The sequence below is a fragment of the Emys orbicularis genome, chromosome 16 (genome assembly GCF_028017835.1).
Source record: "Emys orbicularis isolate rEmyOrb1 chromosome 16, rEmyOrb1.hap1, whole genome shotgun sequence".
In the NCBI taxonomy this organism is placed as follows: Eukaryota; Metazoa; Chordata; order Testudines; family Emydidae; genus Emys; species Emys orbicularis.
Window position 1 is genome coordinate 27,270,199 of NC_088698.1, and position 19,122 is coordinate 27,289,320.

General features: G+C 39.9%; 1 protein-coding gene across 1 annotated transcript in view; it reads right to left on the bottom strand.

Moving 5' to 3' along the window:
- CLIP1 (CAP-Gly domain containing linker protein 1) overlaps positions 1 to 19,122 on the bottom strand; it is a 115,120-nt gene that overhangs the window by 22,228 nt on the left and 73,770 nt on the right. The window contains exons 9-18 of the mRNA XM_065417591.1: positions 16,879 to 17,823; positions 13,109 to 13,225; positions 11,737 to 11,794; positions 11,384 to 11,467; positions 9,266 to 9,422; positions 8,414 to 8,579; positions 8,085 to 8,300; positions 4,734 to 6,938; positions 3,257 to 3,394; positions 692 to 798 (exon numbers count right to left, since the gene is read on the bottom strand). Of these exons, the coding sequence (XP_065273663.1) occupies positions 692 to 798; positions 3,257 to 3,394; positions 4,734 to 6,938; positions 8,085 to 8,300; positions 8,414 to 8,579; positions 9,266 to 9,422; positions 11,384 to 11,467; positions 11,737 to 11,794; positions 13,109 to 13,225; positions 16,879 to 17,823 (4,193 nt within the window). The remainder of the gene's footprint in view (positions 1 to 691; positions 799 to 3,256; positions 3,395 to 4,733; positions 6,939 to 8,084; positions 8,301 to 8,413; positions 8,580 to 9,265; positions 9,423 to 11,383; positions 11,468 to 11,736; positions 11,795 to 13,108; positions 13,226 to 16,878; positions 17,824 to 19,122) is intronic.

Here is a 19,122-nt window from a genome sequence, read left to right on the forward strand (position 1 = left end):
GGCAGGCCCGGGGGAGCAGAAGGAAACTCCAGCCCGGTGTCTGCCAGGCTGCAGGCCCTGAGGGGAAGGGCCTAGCCGGTGCGAGGGGCCGTAGGGGAAGCGGCCCAAGGAAGCAGACAGACGAGGGGAGAGAAGGAGGACAGCGAGGCTGCTGCCAGAGGGTCCCTGGGTCGGGACCCAGAGTAGAGGGCGGGCCTGGGTCCTCCCCTTCCCCCCTTGCAGTACACCCAGCCATTGGCCGTAGGAAGCGGCCATTATAGACCACGCCAGATCCCTGACAGGAGGGATTAGACTTTGGGGTGTGTGGTTGACCACGGTGGCTGGACATAGAGACTGCTGATTGAGACACACACACACACACACACACACACACACACCCCCGGAAGGTGGTGTGGCTGGACTAAGGGGCACTGCCGGAGGGCAGTGGTCCGGAAGAGGATGCCGCGAGTTGGTGAGCGATGTGGGCTCAGAAGCCAATCGAAGGCAAGACAACAGGCGGGATACCACCGAGAGGGGATGCTCCACTGGACTGAGCTAATTCCCAGAGTAACCAGTAGGAGGCGCCCAGGTGGTGAGTCCCAACCCCGTCACAAGCTGGTAAAAAGACTCATTTATGAAACGTAATTGCTACATACTCACATAAAATAACTATGGAAGAGTTCAAAGGCTCAACAAACATTTAAATACTTACACTTCTTTTCTAAATTCTTCCATTTTCTTGTTCTCCAGATTTAGAAGCTCTTTTGACTTGTTAAGTTCCTCTTCGTTTTTCAGGCTGTTTTGTTTAAGTTTGTCCAGCTTGGGGGAGGGAAGGAAATCTTGTTAAAAATTCATGGAATCATATAATTTTCAAACAAATTGTTTGTAAATAGTCAAGCATTTGTGAAAATGGAGGCCTGACATTTTGAACTGTTGCACTTTTTTTATTTTTAAGTCTTGGTAAGTGAAGAGTTAAATTAGTCTGTCTGCACTGGGAAGTATTGGACTAACAAAAGTGTAACAAACCTAACTGTGTTCAATGCAATTCCAGCAGCACAGCACGTTAAAGGTTAATTTAAGACTAACTGATAATAATATAAGTAGAAATCTATCCACCACATTTCATACAGACACCTACCTGTCTAAGCACTGTCCCTACAACTCAACATCTTTAGCAAAATTAATGTAGTATGATTTGTTATAATTGAGTGCTAGTTGTATAGAGTTTCCCCCCCTGATCTTAGGTAAAAACATACATAATTAACCATATGGTTAAGCTTTACTGTACCTTAATCAGCAAGAAATAGTAGGCTGGATGTTGTGTTTGCAATAATGGGAAATCCATTCTTTTGAGAGGTCTTGTTGTTTTGGCACAAATTGTAGAAAGCCTTCTAGTATTTACTGTGCATGCATCTATCATGTAAGCACTTATCAGATTGTAAACCTCATCTGTTCACAAGCACTCAGTAATACATTATATTATGTAACAGATAATCTCCAGCTACTTCGATGGCATTACAGAACAGTGGATTTTTATTTTAAACAGCCCAGAAATTCCACTTCTGGCATTAATAATGTCATCTCTCTTAAGCAATCAACATTGCCTCAAAATCATTGAGAATTATGTTTCAATAGAAGCCTATGGCATTAGGTTAGCCTGGTATTTCCCAATCAAAATGCTCATTATCTTAAAGACATCAGAAAATTCTAGAGAATCATCTGCACAGCCTGTACCAGCCAGTGTGCTCAAGTATGTTTCCCCACATCTTTTTGTTTCAAACAGTCAGTTTATACTTGCATCTCTGCAGCCTGGAGGTAACTTGTGGGGAAAAGAGATTAGGGTGCTAGGGAAGACACCACTACCAAAAAAAAGTGCACTGTTACAAAAGGGGAAAAACAAGGGTAGGAGGGGGTCCTTGACCCAGCATCATCATGGAAAGTACTGTAGTATTTCTTAGGTTGCAAGCTTTTTGGGGACAGGAATTGCAATTCATGTGTGTTTGTACAGCACCTAGCATAGTAGGGCCTCACTCTTGAGAGTGGCCTCTATGCGCTGCCATAATAAATAATAAATGATAAATAATAATACATAAATCAGAGGAGGAGAAATGAAAATGCTGCCGTGAAACTTCAGGTCACACAGAGGATCCTTTAATAACCATGCACAGAAGCTCAAATTTTTGTAGGCTAGATTAGGAAGGGAGAACTTCTGTAGATTATTAATGTTACTATTAGTTAGCACTTTGGTAGTGCTTTTTATTGGAGGGTAAGGACTATCCACTTAAGATGAAGAAACTGAGGCACAGAGAAGTTATTGTAAACAACTTGCCCAAGGCCACACAGTGAGTCACTGATGAAGCCAGGCTTAGAATGTAGATCTTCTGTATCTGTGCCCTGTCTACTGTACCATGCTGCATCTCTCATCACAGTAGATAAATGGTGCTCTAGCATCGTGGAAAGCCAAGGTCCATGAGCATATAGGTAATAGAGTATACCTCTACCCCGATATAACGCTGTCCTCTGGAGCCAAAAAATCTTACCACGTTATAGTGAAACCGCGTTATATCGAACTTGCTTTGATCCGCCGGAGTGCACAGCCCCGGAGCGCTGCTTTACCGCGTTATATCCAAATTCATGTTATATCGGGTCGCATTATATCGGGGTAGAGGTGTATTTGTAATTATAGCTGGACACACCACATTAGAGCTGTAGAAGCATGTAATCTACAAGGTTGTACTAGTGTAATACATAGAGAAGCTGTGGGTACTATCTAGTAGCCCATGCCAAGATGGCCGTGATGAGCTCTGTGGTGGGACAGTGACAAAGGTTATTCATCCCATTCTTCTCCTTTTCCCCACTCACCAATAGTCCCTTCCCCTTCTCTTGTCCCCTGTGCTGTGATCCTATTGGTTTAGGCACTTAAAAAAACAAACAAACACTTCTGGAATGCAGAGTAAAAACTAAACCTGCCCCTACAGTTTTTTTTCTTTTTAGGTCATTTGTTATATACAGAAAAATAGGATTTAAACAACCTCTCACTTGCAAAGATCAGATCTGACTAGCAGAAGGAAGTGACCGCATGTCCAGCTCAACATATAACTAAAGTTGTATGGGAAATGTAGGTACCTCAAAGAGCAAATATTCACTGATAAATTGTGGTGCTTTTGACTATTTGGATATAGATTTCACATTATAATACAGGGACATTTTAAGGAATACCAGTAAGTCTCAAGAACTTTGTGACTATTTTCATATATAAACATTTAAAAGTGGTTACTTCATTTTGAAGCTTCTGATTTGTCTGTCTGGAGTCCTCCAAGGAGGCCAGTGTATCGATCTTTTCTTGATGAAGGGCATCCTTCTCTTTGGTCACCTGCTCCACTACCTGCAAAGCATCTTCTGCCATTTTAGCAGCCTAAATATAAGAGAGAATTATTACTGGATGGAACACTCCAATGCAGACCAGCCGTTATACTATATTTTGTTTACTTTATGCAGAAATCAGTTACTTGCCAGCTTTTTTCCATATTGAATCAAATATGTTAAACAGCTTCATTTTTGTAACTAAAACTGGAAATTTATCTGCATTCTGAAGCTGCATAAAGTATAAAATAGATCTTAAAAGGTCGAATTCCATGCAGAAATGAATTACAATCCCATGCTTGTGTCCTCATTGAGGTTGTATTTTTTTTTTTTTTAATTAAATCCCTGAATGGCCCTAATTATATCCACTGTGATTACCCTTAAACGCCCCAAACATCTTATAATCATAGTTGTTCAATAGATATTCACCACCACCAGACTGATCTTTTAGATAGATGTGGAATTATAAAGAGGAGTTGTGTTGAATTTGCTTTGACAGGATCCTAAAAGTTAAAATAGGAGAACAAAAAAGATTCAGCTATCAAGTTAATGTTACATATGTTACTTTAACATTGTTAATGATGACTTGCGCTTGTGAAATTAAATCTTTGAAGATCATACACAAAGCTTTAGCTTGGAGTAAAATATTCTGAAAGTATTTGGAATTAAAAAACACCCCACAAAATTCATACTTTAAGTGGTTTTGCAGTTTATAAGTCAAGCAAGGTCTGGCTCAAAGTTCTATTTACTGCTCTGTTGGTGGTGAATATAAACACTACTGTGAATAAAAAGAACACACTCAGCTGCCAATTTATTACAACATGTTTTGAAAGTTCTAAAAAAACCCAAGCCTGCTAGGGGATTGTCTTACAATTCCTTTTGTCCAATTACTGGAGTAAAATTTTATTTTATATCACCATGTAAATTTAAACTAATATTCTTTTTATTCAATTTTCTTAAAATAAGGTATGATGAGCACCAAGTCTAAAATCATGTTCATTTGTACCCATTTACTATTAGCTAGAAAGTACTTTTCTACTAATGTTAAATTTCTCCTATAGGATTTGGAAAAAAATATTTTCCTTTTTATTCACAGTTTCAAAATTGTTTTCTTGCAGCATTCAGGACAACATAGTTCCTTATGATTAAGCATAGAATTGTTTTTATTATGGGTGTTAAAAGATCTTTCACACTCATCATTACAGACAACTTGAGACAAACAGGGTACTATACCAAGAGGGAAGATAATTACAGTCTGTCTACATTAAGATGAAGTGCTGGTCGTGCAATTAAAGTGCAGACATCAAAACCATTGAAGTTAGTGCTCAGTGTTAGTAACTGTACTTGACTGGTTTAACAATGTGTTTCAATACCTCAGATTTTTGCATTACTGTATGTGTCTGAAGAGCCTCAGTTTCTTTTAGTTTCAAAGCAAGTTTGTCCTTCTCCACCAGTAGCATCTGATTTTTGTTCTGCAACACCAGTAGGTTGGCTGAAAGGTCACCATTAGTTTGTGCTAAAAGCATTACTTCCTCATGCAGTTTGTAATAGTCCTCAGAAAACTTCTCTCTCTCTTTCAATATTTCTTCCTTTATCATGATCAGATTCTTCTGTTCCGCAAGCAGGCTCTCATTTTCCTGGAGCAGCTTCGTTCGCTCCAATTCAGTCACCTCATGGCTATGCCGAAGATCTTCTAGGATATTGGAGAGACAGGCATGCAAGTCCTGGAGCTCTGCCTTCGATTTAGTCAATGAAGCAAAATCACTCTTTAGTTTTTCAATATTGGAGGCAAGTTGATCAGTCTCTGTGCTGAGAACCTCCTTTTCTTTAATGATTTCCTCTAGTTTGGATTCAGATTTTTGTTTCTCCTGAACCAGCAGTTGTTTCTCAGACAGCAATTCTTTATTTTTAACTGTTAGCTGCTCCTTCTCCCTCTCTAAGAAGCTGATGGTGTTCTGAAGTTCTGCATGTCCCAATAAGAATGAATCTTTTTCCAGCTTTCTAGCTTCCCTTTCTATTGTTAAATTCTCCTGCATAATTTTGACCTCTTCATTTAATTTCTGACATTCTTCTTGCAATTCAGTCCTCTCTTTGGCTAGCATTTCCTTACTGGAGGAACAGGTTTTGAAGGAAGCCATCAGAACTTGCTTGGCTTGCGAAACAGCAGAAAGTTCATTTCCTAGCAGTGTTTTGGCACTCTGAGCCTCTTTCAGACACTTTGAAAGTTCACAGTTATAGGCTACTAGATCTTGATTTTCTTGGGTTTTCTTGTCCAGTTCTCTCTTGAGGCTTTCAACGGCACTCAGGAGCTTTGCCTTCTCTTGACCGAGTGCTTTCTTGGCTGAGATGTCCAGCTCATGTTTTCTTTTCAAGTCACACAGTGCATTTGCAGAAGACTGTTTTTCAGTGAGCAGCTCTGCACATTTGGTTTCTAACATGTCCTTTTCTTTGAGAAGGGCATCATTCTGCTTTTTAAGTTTCACTGACTTCTGAGAAGCCAATTCCTTCTCTCTGCTCAGTTGACTAATCTTCTCATTTACAGCTTTCTCAGCAAGGGTGGCATCTTCTGAGGTCTTGGCAAGCTTTTCCGCAATTGCCTTATTTTCATGTAAAAGTTCGTCCCTTTCAGACAAAAGTCTCCGCTCAGATGAAGAGAGAGCTTCCTTCTCTTGTAATAACTGGATGCATTCGGAGTCTGTTGACTCCCTACTGGCTTTAATCTCTTCAAGCAGTTTAGAGAGACTAGCATAGGAGGCCTGCAACTCTACATTGTCTTTGGTAGCTTTTTTAAGTTCTTTAATCACAGCATCTAGCTCTGCTTGCAGTCCTTCAGTTTTCCTATTTAGGGCCTTTTCCTCATTAAGAGCAGTTTCTAAGCTCAAATGCAGCTCTTCCTGACTTTTAAGAAGTGCTTCCTTTTCAGATTGCAGGTCTTGTCTTTTTTGCAACAGATCGTCCCTTTCATTTTTTAAGGCCACATGTGTGCTTTCAAGAGCCAATTTTTTATCCAAGACTGAATTTCTCTCTGCAGCCAGAGCAGATAATTCTTGCAGGAGTTCCTTTTGATCTCTGGCCAGGTCTTCATAAGAGCTTTTCAGCTTCTGGATGACATCATCCTTGTCTTTAAGAAGAGTAGCATTCTCCTCAGAAAGCATTTTCTGATTATCCTCCAGTTCTTCCAGCCGTTGGAGCAGCGCTGATTCTGAAGAGCGTAGAGCATCATTTTCTCTACTTATTTTTAGAAGATCTTTCTGTGTTGTCCCTATTTCAATAAATAACTTTTGTTTCTCAGAAATTAATGCTGCCTTTTCTGTGCTTTCCTGTTGACTTTTAGTTTCAGCTTCTTGCTTTTCCTTTAAGATCTTTTTATTTTCTGAATCAAGTTCTTCATTTATTGTCCAAAGCTTTTCCTGATCTTGTTGCAACAACATAAGCTTGGATTCCAACTCTAGTAGTTTTGATAATAGTGAACCTTTCTCTAACTTTAAAGCATTTCCCTCCTGTGCCAGAATCTCCTTCTCTGATATCAAACCCCTCATCTCGTCTGACATTAGTTCAATCTCTTTTTTGGCTGATGCTAACACAGAAGTTAAAGACTAAAGAAATAAAGTTGGGGAGAAGGGAAACAAAAATGAAGTCAAACAGACAAATGAGAAGTATGGATTAAGGACAAATAGAGCTATTATTGTTTAAATTAAAAAAGCGTATATACTGACACAAGTCTCTGTGTAATCTCAACTGCTGAAAAACGTTAAAGCCATTTTTATTACAAAACAATGACTAGCTAGTGAGACGATCTAGTGGAATTAATTAATGATAGTTATGTTAAAAGATGCACTAGTTGTGTGTTCATCCATACTAGAGTTTGGCTTTTTATTAAGATAGCTCCAATAATGCCCCCCTGCCCCAAAAATATGATTTAAATGGTACCATCTACATAGATTAAGCATGGAGTGATTTTAAAAAGCTACTGTAGAAGACAAGACCAACAAGATTTAGTCAATACCTGGATGAGTTGGATTACAGTTAATCCAGGGAGCTATACCAGATGCTGACTTCTAGTTACTTTATATAGTGTTTATACTACATGGGTAATGTACCCATGATACCTTATCATAAAAAGGTTAATTTGTTCAAATACTACATCAGAAATATGTTGGATACTTTAACTTTCGTGTGTCAATTTATACACTAAATATTCTGCTAAAGCGTAACATAACACAAAGTTTAAGGCAAATAAACAATGAATGAGAGATGAAAGCAAGCAACAATATCCAGGAAACAGAAAAATCAGTGAAAGTTATTTAAATCAAGCTAAGGGCAAAATTATTATACACAACATGGACTTGATTTACAAAAGAATTTCAGTAACAAGGTGCCTGTAAAGAAAATATTTCTAAGTACACCTAATTATTTAAAATCCAGATGCTTAAAATCCCTTATTAAAGAGAAATAAAATTTAATTCCAACTGGTTCTGACTGGAACAGAAATCTATGAGGATATAAAGTTAATGGCTAAGTACCATACTTTATATTAAACTAAAATATGGATATAAAGATTATCTAATAGTCAATGGCGTAGGTTTCCTTTCCTTAATACTTCATCTAGTCTGGATAAATTTTCACTGAGTGAATACCAAAAACCAAAGTTAATACAAATGGGTTAGGTTAAATGGTAAAGGAGTGAGTCATTGTAAGGAGAGAGATAATAGAGCAATTACTTGCTTAAAAGACATACGTACTTTGGCAAGTTCTGCTTGTTTTTTCAGCTCCTCAGCCTGTTTTTCCAAGTCGCTGTTTTTCTCTTTTGCACTTTTCAGCATCTCTTCTGTGTCCAGCAGATTCTGTTTAAGCTCTTTGATGGCTGCATTGTGCTCAGCGATCATCTCAGAATTGGTTTTTTCATGCGTCATCTGCAGATCCTTATTCTGATTTTGGCTTTTCTCAATTTGCTTTTCCTGTCAGATTTTAGAGCAATTTGAATACAATCAGAAATCGAGTTTTTTTTTTGTTTTTTTTTTTAATACTCTTTCCAACACAACTAGTTAGCGTTTTCTATAGTTCTTCTTACCAGATCTACTAATTGATCTTGCATTTTCTTCAGTTCAGCCCGATGATTCTTAAGTATTTCCTGCTGGTTCTGTTCCGCGTTACGTGTTGTCTGTTCCACATTTTCCTGCAGCTGAGCTGCCTTTTCATTTGATTTGGTAAGCTGAATTTGTAGTTCTTCTAGCTTCCTAAAATAAATAAATCAATCAATCAGAAATTAGCAAAATGACTTTTTTCCAAAAATGTAACTAACGTACAGACACACAGCGCTCGCTCTCTAACTTGCAGCATGCTTCTATTAAATCTTTAATACAGACCAAAAGTTTAGAAAAAGGTTTATTCAATCACTAAGAAGTGTGCAGAATGTTCTATCAAATTAAATGCACCAATAACAAGATTCAATGCACACAAAAGTACCAGTGTCAGGGTAAATCTGACCCCAAAGTTCAGGGTTTTGCAAAAACAGAAATGTTTGCATTAAAGTTATGTTTAAAACAAACACACATTCCCTTGCACTGTTTGGGTTGCATGCATTGTACTCGTGCATGAGAACCAGAAATTGTATAGTTTACTTTCTGTGTCTAAGCTAAAAGAGATGCAATGATAATCAAACCATGAAAAAGTATATTCAGTTTCAAAAGTGCCAGATGATGTTACATAAATAAGAAGTTATTAAATAATTTGTAAACCAAGTGGCTCTTTAATCCGATATATGTACAGAGTATTTAAGACAGAATGAACTTGGTGGCACAAGCTCTGTTGTCACATCAATGTGAAACAGATTTGTTGCAGGATGAGTTTTCATAGCTACTTACAAAAGGACAAAAAATGTAGGAACAAATGGGAGGAAAATGCTCTGATAGCAACGGGATACCTTTCTTTTAACCGCAGCTCATCATTCATCTTTGTAAGCTGAGAAGAACTATCTCCCGAGGACTTCATTATTTCTGCTATATCATTCTCGAGTTTGGCTTTAGCTTCAGACAACTGCTGTTCTTTTTCTTCCCTCTCTTTCAATTTTTTCTCCATAACTGAACATAAAAAAAGTTAATATTCTAGTAAATTTAATCCACAGACCATGCACAACGCACCTAGACGCTAACAAGAGACTGTAAACATCAGAGTTAGCCTGGTGCCATAAAATTAGCACGTTGAACTTCCAAAACAAAGTCACGTTTGGGTTTGGACTGTAAATTGTAGGAAAAACAATAAATCAAGAATACAACATTTGGGCATACTCACTTAACTGAAGTTACATGCAGCTATCAAGGGAAGAATATTAGGCCAATTGGTCTTTAGAGCAGTGTAAACACAAGGATCAATGAGAGCTACATCAAGTCACTGGGCTTAGTAGGTTTTCTTCTATATACATAAGGTCAGTTTAGATTGCAGTAAAGAGATTAGGTGGATGTGTATAGTGGGAAATGGTACTACAGGTTATGTGACAGGGGATGGTGATGTGCTAGCTCGAAGGTCACAGACGTTAGGAAGAAGTTAACAACCAAACCAAAAAGGATTCTTCAGATGTAAATAGGGTTCATACTCTTTTCATGAGCTGTCATATGCTTTTTACATGTCTGTTACAGGCACATGCTATTTACATGTTGCATTTCATGAACCACACCAAGGGTACCCTTACACTGCACATTCCTTATGGCAGTGTGTAGAGTGCATATACTATATGCACCCCCTAGCATGGCTATATGTAGCAGTGTAGCTGGTGAGCCACTCTTTATGCAAATAAACACATGCCTGAACCTCTAGGGTATGTACCCTACACAGCTCTCTACACGACCAACCTGTGTTTTCCCCGTGTAACATTTGTTGCATTACCCAGGGTACAATCTGGACTGATGGACACTGTGTCCCCTCAATTCGCCAAGCTGGGATGCCTGTTTTTCTAAACTTGGAATATGTCTCAGTAATGTTATACAGTAGAATCTTAACTTTACATACAATGTTGCCACACATTTTCCCAGGACAATAATGATCAGCACATTAAGAGTTTTCAAATGATACCTCAAGGCATATTTTGTATGAAATCCATTATAGTTTTGTAAAAAGGGTGAACATAGGGATATAGACTGTCACACCTTCCCCCCCTTTACAAAGCTGCAGGAGGGTTACCCACTGGCTGACCTGTAGGCAGTAAGTCAGGACTCTCTTTCCTGGACAAGGCATCTACCACCATATTTTATTTTTCTTTTATGTGCACAATTTCCATATAAAATTCTGGTAGTACGACAATCCAGCATAGCAGTTTGGAATTTGAGCCTTTAGTTCTGTTCAACCAGATCAATGATGACCCTGAACTTTCTATTAAAAAGGCATGGCTTCGGTTGCTTAACTGCTCACACCATCGGGTGAACGTAGGGATACAGACTGTCACAGTATCCCACTGCCAGAGCCTTTCACTGATGCATGTAGCTACATACTGCAGAGTGGGCACATCCTGGTTTTCACTGAGGCATATAGCTACACATACCCTACTCTCTGCGGTACCCTGAGTGTGTCATCCTCTTTCCCCAGCCTTCACCCTGGAGCATCTCCACTAATAATCAACTTAGATCAGTTGCAATATTAACACATTTTTGACTGTTTGTGCCATTAAAGCAGATAAATACCTAATGCAAAGCTTTAACCAGTTCCTTGGAATAGACTTAAGCAACAAAGGTTCAACCAGGAAGCGAGCTGAGCAAGGAAATACTTTTCCATTACTTCCTTGCCATGGTCGCTTCGCAGCATCCCTATATATCGTTTTTCAGTTGTGCTTACACTTCACAGTAATGACATGGTTTGTTTTAGCTTGGAACTAGGCACTGGGCTTGGCTCAAACAGGAATCTGACTTTCTAGCTTCCCAAAGCTAGTTTGCAGACACATGTCTGCCACTATGTGAGTATTAGTCATCACCATGTGATAAGAGCAGCAGGTGGCATGAAAGCATAAAGCTGATGGCACATTCCAAACCCTTCAATTTTGTCATTTCCTTACCTGTCAAATTAGATTTTAACTGATCCAGTTCCGAAGACATGAGTGCAAATTGCTCTTCTTTTTGGTTTAGTTTTTTAATAGTTTCTATGGAAATAAAATCATATTTAAAAGATAAAGTTAATTCCCCAGTTATTGTGGCTCATCTTGTTAAAGCAAACCTAATTTACAAAGAATGCATATTACTCTCAAATCAAACAAGGAGGAGACAAAAAATCCTGTTTTATTCCTAGTTGCCAAGACAAATCCTGCTAAATTAACAAATATAACCCTTAGGCTCTTGAAGAAATTTTTTTCTGCACCATTTTTTCCCAGCGGGTTTTGAGGGGATGCATTTCGATTCTAGGGAAACATACCTTGCATAGATTTTTGAACACTTTCTGCCTCTTCAGCAGCACTAGTAAACTTTCCTTTCTAGAAGGGAATGAAAACCCAAGACAAGTTTTAACCATTTGGTAATGACACACTATTATTCAAATATGAACTTCATTAAAAGTAGTGTTACTATTTTTTCATTTCCTGATTTGATAAAGACCCACTACTGTCATAAGTGTGTAAGCCGTTTTTGACTTGTAATTTATAGTCTCTTTTGAACTTGGCAACACAGAGAAGTAAAAGAAAAAAAAAATCTCCCCATCTTAGTTTGAAAGGAGGTCCCTTACAACGTCTTTGTAAACTAGGATAGTGGTACAGCAGCAGCACAGCTCTGTGTGGCAGACATGGTTCACAGGTCTCGGGCCTGGACCTCACTTTAAAAAAGTTATAAACTTTAGCTCACAGGCTATGGTGGACTTGCTGTTTGAATGGCCCCATGCAGCCTTGTGGCCAATCTCATACCAGTCTTTTCCAGCCATAATGGCAGGAAGAGATGGAAAGTTAGGGACATCTGAGGAAAGGCCAGGATACAAAGAGAGAGAAAATACAGGGGCTCCTTAATCAACATCAACAGACTGAGACACTCACATCTTGCTTCCTCCTAAACAGGGCTGGCTCCAGCATTTCTGCTGCCCCAAGCAAAAAAAAAAAAAAAAAGCCGCAATCGCGGCGGCAATTGGGGGGGGGAAAGCCGCGATTGGCGGCGGCAGTTCAGCAGCAGGTCCTTCGCTCCTAGAGGGAGTGAGGGACCTGCCGCCCCCGAATTGCCGCAGGTGCCGCCCCCTCCCTTGGCCGCTCCAAGCACCTGCTTGTTAAGCTGGTGCCTGGAGCCGGCCCTGCTCCTAAATCTGGGATAATCTCAGCAGGAGCTAGCCCAAATGTAGAACACTGGAAAATTTAACTATTATGTTGCAAAACAAGAAGGAAGTGAAAATTTGTTATTCAAAAGCTGCTTGTAAATAACAGAGTGAAGTAGTGTTAACTCATACAGCACTTACAATGAAAAAGGACTATACCTACCTTAATGACTATTCTTCAAATACATCATATAACCCATTTTATCTGGCTCAGTGTTTTAACTGTAAACCAGTAACAGCTGAGCTCTGCTTAGGCAACAACTTGATAAGGTAAAAGTTAATCTTATTGTACTTTTCATTTTGAAAATCAGATATACAAAGCACTTGGACTCAAAGCCTGCATTCCTTAGTTGGACAAAAGTCCATTTGAAATTACTGAGATTTTTGCTGGAGTAAGGACTGTTACATTTGACCCTTGGATAACAGTTACGATTTCCCCCTAAAAAGCTCAAAGAGAACCCAATGGGTAGAGACAAGATTTCTGAGAATTACTCACCAAAAGTTGAAGCTCCTTTTCCAAAGAATCTTTAACTTGATTTACTACACCCAAGTCTTTGTCCAGGTCAAGAAGCTTTTGCTCTTTGCCCTGAAGTTCTTTGGCCAGATTACTAGCCTGGCAGGGTGGATTAGATGGAGTAAAACAAAAATTACAAACATGAATGAAAACATAAAGAACATAAAATCTTGAACTTCAAGGAAATAACTAGAATATTCAAACCATCGTATGTAAAAAAATTAAAAAAACCAAACAAAAGCTGAAGGGAAAATGTTGTGTGCTAACTGAATATAGCAGATTTCCACTGGAGGCTGCACCACAGTATTAAACTGCATCTCGGAATAAGTTTGAGACAATCCTTGTAATTTGAAAGTAGTCTAAATTTAGTTCTCTCAGAATTATGCTACAAACATTCTTTAATGCTAGACATTTTGGGTATATTCAAGTGTTTTAAATTGTGCTTATTACATCAATAGAATATTTCTTACTGGAATATTTAGTAAGCACCTTGTAACTGACGGTATTGAACATTACATATTGCTGGCATGATTTTCAAACATACTGAGTGTGACGTTGTGCAGTCTATATGGTTTTATAAGAACATAATAAGTGAATATAATGTAACTGGAATATGCTTCATGCAAAAGGTCTCTTGTAAGGTATCATTACAAAGCTTATAATCTACTGAGTGTGATCATCCTATTTGTATAAATGTACCACTCTTGTATCTAAAACTAGAAATATGAAATATAACTGAGGGCCTATTGTAATTATGCAAAGTGTGGGCCATTAATAGTGGTTTGGAATCTTGATGACTCCCATTAACCAGGACCACTGTCTGCAGATGGCTGTGTTTTACCTGTTGCGTCTTCCTGTATGTGTGTGTGCTGGCAAGTGGGTAATGAAGTCTTGCAGTGACATGTGATCATGTCACCTGAACTGGAATCCATCTTTAACCTGGTGCTTTTCCGGGGGGTGGGGTGGGGGTGGGGGGTGGAAACCCAGAGGGACAAAGGGTTCCCGCCTTATGCAAAAGATATATATAAAGGGGTGGAACAGAACAAAGAGGGAGAGAGGCCATCATGAAGAATCCCCTAGCTACCACCTAAGCTGGAACAAGTGCTGTACCGGGGAAAGACTTGTGCCCAGGCCTGGAAGGTGTCCAGTCTGAGGAAAAAAAACTTACTGAAGCATCTCTGAGGGTGAGATTATCTGTATTCAGTTTAATTAGACATAGATTTGCGCATTTTATTTTATTTTGATTGGTGATTTACTTTGTTCTGTCGGTTACTACTTGGAACCACTTAAATCCTACTTTCTGTATTTAATAAAATCACTTTTTATTCATTAACTCAGAGTATGTATTAATATCTGGGGGAGCAAACAACTGTGCATCTCTCTCTATAGTGTTATAGAGGACGAACAATTTTTGAGTTTGCCTGCATAAGCCTTATGCAGGGTAAAACGGATTTATCTGGGTTTAAACCCCATTGGGAGTTGGGCATCTGAGTGCTAAAGACAAGCACACTTTTGTGAGCTGTTTTCGGGTAAACTTGCAGCTTTGGGACAAGTGATTCAGACTCTGGGTCTGTGTTGGAGCAGATGGGAGTGTCTGGCTCAGCAAGACAGGGTGCTGGAGTCTTGAGCTGGCAGGGAAAACAGCAATAAAAGTAGTCTTGGCACATTGGGTGGCAGCTCCCAAGGGGGTTTCTGTGATCCAACCCGTCACACTGAGTACCCGCACCACCCACTGACTTTAATGGGAATTGTGGATGCTCAACATGATCTCTGAAAATGATGCCAAAAGTCCAAGTCAGTACAATTTTTTGGCACCATTTGTGGAGAGGTTTAGGAAAGTGGCCTCATTACTTTTTCTTTATGATCAGAGCTGACTTGACAGATCTTGTGCGAAGGGGAAAGATCCCAGACACTACATTTCACTCCCTTAATTCCAAACTACAGTAGCAGAATAATCTTCCACCTATATAATATAGAAATATTCAACTACAAAGCCATTTTGTCAGTTACCGGCCTGAGCATCAGAAAAATCACCGAGACACACACAGTGTGGCAATCTTTGCTTCAAGACATTTCATGTGATGCTGTTTCACACAACACCACTATCATGTACAGATGCCCCACCAGCTTGTCTCACTGTGATTTTATGGCTTTCCCTGGCCCGTTAGGTACAGCACCTTTTCCCTTGCCTTTTCCCCCTTCCTGGCTACTAGGAGAGAAAAGGGGAAAAAGGTTATTCATCCAATCAGTTTTCCACTCTTGGATAATTAAAGGTTAAGGAGTCTCTCCTTCATCCCTCCTCTCACTACCTAGAGCAGAGGTGGGCAAACTATGGTGCGTGGGCCACGTCCGGCCCGAGGGACCCTCCTGCCCAGCCCCTGAGCTCCTGGCCCGGGAGGCTTGCCCCCGGCCCCTCCCCTGCTGTTCCCCTTCCCCCGCAGCCTCAGCTCACTGCGCCCCCGGCGCAATGCTCTGGGCGGCGGGGCTGCAAGCTCCTGGGGCAGCGCAGCTGCAGAGCCCAGCCTGACCTGGTGCTCTGCGCTGCACGGTGGTGTGGCTGGTTCCTGCTGGGCAGCGCGGCTGCCTGTCCTGCTGCTCTGGGCAGTGCGGCTGTAGCGCCACCAGTGCTCCAGGCAGCGTGGTAAGTTCAGGGTAAGGGGGCCTGGGAGTTCAGGGTGGTGGTGGTCAGACCGGGGTTATGGATAGGGGGCAGTCAGAGGGCAGGGGGGTTGAATGGGGGTAGGGATCCTGGGGGAGCAAGGGGGGATTGGATGGGGCGGCGGGGGGCAGTCAGGGGCGGGGGTTCCGGAGGCAGTCAGGGAACAGGGGGTGTTGGATGAGGCAGGAGTCCCGGGAGGGGAGGGGGGCACTGTCAGGGGGGCGAGAAACAGGGGGAGTCGGATAGGGGGCCGGGCCACGCCTGGCTGTTTGTGGAGGCACAGCCTCCACTAACAGGCCCTCCATTCAATTTTGGAAACCTGATGCGGCCCTCAGGCCAAAAAGTTTGCCCTTGACCTAGAAGGTGATAAATTCCAGAGGTCATTGGATTTCACATTGACGAGGTGATTACTTAGAGTTCCCTGCACTAGTCTCACAGGCATTAAACTCTCCACTTATTCTGCCTGTGCCCCAGACAGAACTCAAGACACAGAGGTGAAATGACTTGCCCAAGATCACACAGGAAGTTTGTGGCAAGACTAGGAACAGAACTCACATCTCCTGACTCCATGTCCTGTGCCTTAACCACAAGACCCCCCTTCAAAGCGGTAAACGGCTCTTCCTAGGCTTTTTGAAAGAGTATGAGGAATGTGAGGAAACCTCTGTGCAACTCAATATGCTAATCAGAGAGGCAAGAGATTTTCTTAGACTCACACATCACAATCTCAATACATCCACTCTTTAACTTATCACACATCAATAAATATGTGGATCCTTCTTGCTTACTAGGACCACGAGTGCCCAAACACAGCTCTCAGAACAGAGGTTATAGGGCTCGTAAGTTCACAGCAAGAAAGAACTTCTATGGGGCATGACCCACACACCTCTACCCAAACCACCACCCTGCAAGACAAGATACAGCCTTCCAGATTATATGCGCTGGACAGTTTCTCTAAACCTCTTCAGATGATTAAAAAATACTTTCTCTCTTAAGACTACCTTCCCCTCTGTGATGAGCTCATGATTGTAGATAAAAGGTATAAATGTAAATTAAAATAAAACAAATTAAAGTAAAGATGGATGTTAATACAAACCTTGCTACTCCCATCAATCTTTTCAGTCTCTAGGTTTCGTATCAGTTTCTCAGCTGCCTCAAGCTGCTTGCTAAGTTTCTGGATTTCCAATTTACCTTCAGAATTGGCTTTCTGAAGTACATCAAGGTCCAAAATCTTTTCTTCAGTAACTTTGATCTGTGTTGTTAAACTATCAATAACCTTGGTTTGTTCATTGCACTTGGCTTGAAGTACCTCTAGCTCCTTTACCTTTATTTCAGCTTCCTGTAATTTGTTTAAAGCATCTTCCATTTCTACTAGATGTTGATCTTCTGCATTTTCTAGTTTGGTCTTCAGGTTTTCCAGGCTTCGCTCTCTCTCCTCAGTGATTTCCAATAGCTTCGCTTTCAGAGCTTCAATCTCTTTCATATGCTGAGATCTTTCGTTTTCTTGTTTTAGTTTTAAATTTGACGTTTCATTTTGATGCTCTAATCTCATTTTCTCAACCTGGGTCTTTAGGTCTGCGAATTCAGCAGTCTGAGCCCCAACACCTTTGCTGAATGAAACCTTTAGTTCTTCCATTGCTTGCTGATGTGAAGCAATAGCAGATTCCAGCTTTGATTTCCACAGCTCTATCACATCTGAATTCTCCTTGTTGGCACGATCAAGCTTAGTTTTCAGCAACTCATTTTCTTTTGCAATTCTTTCATGTGAGGCTGAAAGTGCTTTGATCTCCTTCTGATAAGATTCTTCACTGATTCCAAACTTCTCTTTTAGTGAATTTATTTCATGTTGATGTTCTTTGCTAATTTCTGCCACTTTTTCTTGCAAAGAACTTATTTCTTGAAGCAGTGAGAGAGAACTGTCCACATCACTGACTGGCTTACTAGACTCTAATCTCCCTCGGAGCTCAGCTACTTCCTTCACCCGCAATGCTAGATCTCTTTCTAGTTCCATGATGCGAGATTTTTCTGATACTGTGGCCACCTATGATCAACAGCATTTAGAAAGAGAAATAGTTACACCACATATATAGCATGAAGAGATTTTTAAGTCTCAAGAAAAATCTTCAATTATTACCAATTAACCTCAGTAGTGTATCCATACCAAGCTTTTTGGCAATAATTGGCCAAAATCAGACCTAGTCTAATCCAAATTCCTATTCCTACTGAGAACTAATAGAGCATAAATAAGAACAAATGTTTTCTTTACATGGAAATCTATGAACCAAGACAACCTAAAATACCTGGTTTTGTTTACTTTTAAAATAAAAGTACCAATACCTGTGTTTACACCCCTATAAACTTCTTATTTAAGATGGAATGTTTTTAAACTCCCTTTCTGAAGTTAGTGAAAAGAAAAAAAAAATTAAGCAAAAGCTTACAATTGCAGCTTGTATATAGGTTATCAAGGTTTAGCAAAATGCTTCTAAGAATGAATTTAAAGTGGAATGATGAAGGGTGGAGAGTTTGCAGTCTTCATTTGTCCAGATAATTGCTTCCTTATACCATTCATATTGGTTTTGAAGCTGACAGAGAAATGCAAATATATTTATTTGGTCTAGATGTACCAATAGGTGAAACTCCCATTACATCTATCCCCAAACTGTCTTTATAAATTATTCTGACACTACCCAAGGCCTCTCTCAGAATGCCAAAGAAGGATTAAATAATTAATTAGGCCTGTGACATGCAAAAGCATCACAAAACCAACCATTGTTCCTGATCAGGAAATTACTGTGTCTGCTCCTCCTTGTATTATCAACATCAAGATTAAAGATATTACTTACCTGAAATTGTTCTTTTTAAGTATTTTCTACAGATCCCACTCTTTGTTTTATATTATTCCATCTATGACCTCAAGAACAAAACCATAATGTGTTTTAAACCTCTCCCACATATCCCATCAACAGCAATATATTTTGCAGTATGTTCTGGGACATAGGTCAGGAAAGAACTTTGAAAGCTAATGAAGAAGAACTGCTTACTATAAAACAGCAAGTGGAATAAGCAAGGATAGTTGGAAGTTATTGTCTTGACGGAACAACTAGTAATCTTGCAGTCTAGCTAGGCTATATTATTAAGGCAGCAATATTTTGTGGAAGTGTTTAATAAGTTAAATGACTGGCTTTCACATATCCTATTAAAGCGGATATGTATCATTGCAGAATCTAATCAACCAAATCCTGCCCCATGAACAATGAAGAAAATGTACAACATATTAGATAACTGTTTCAATGACTCTTTTAGACCAAAGCTCACTTTGTCAAAGGAAAAGATGGCCAAA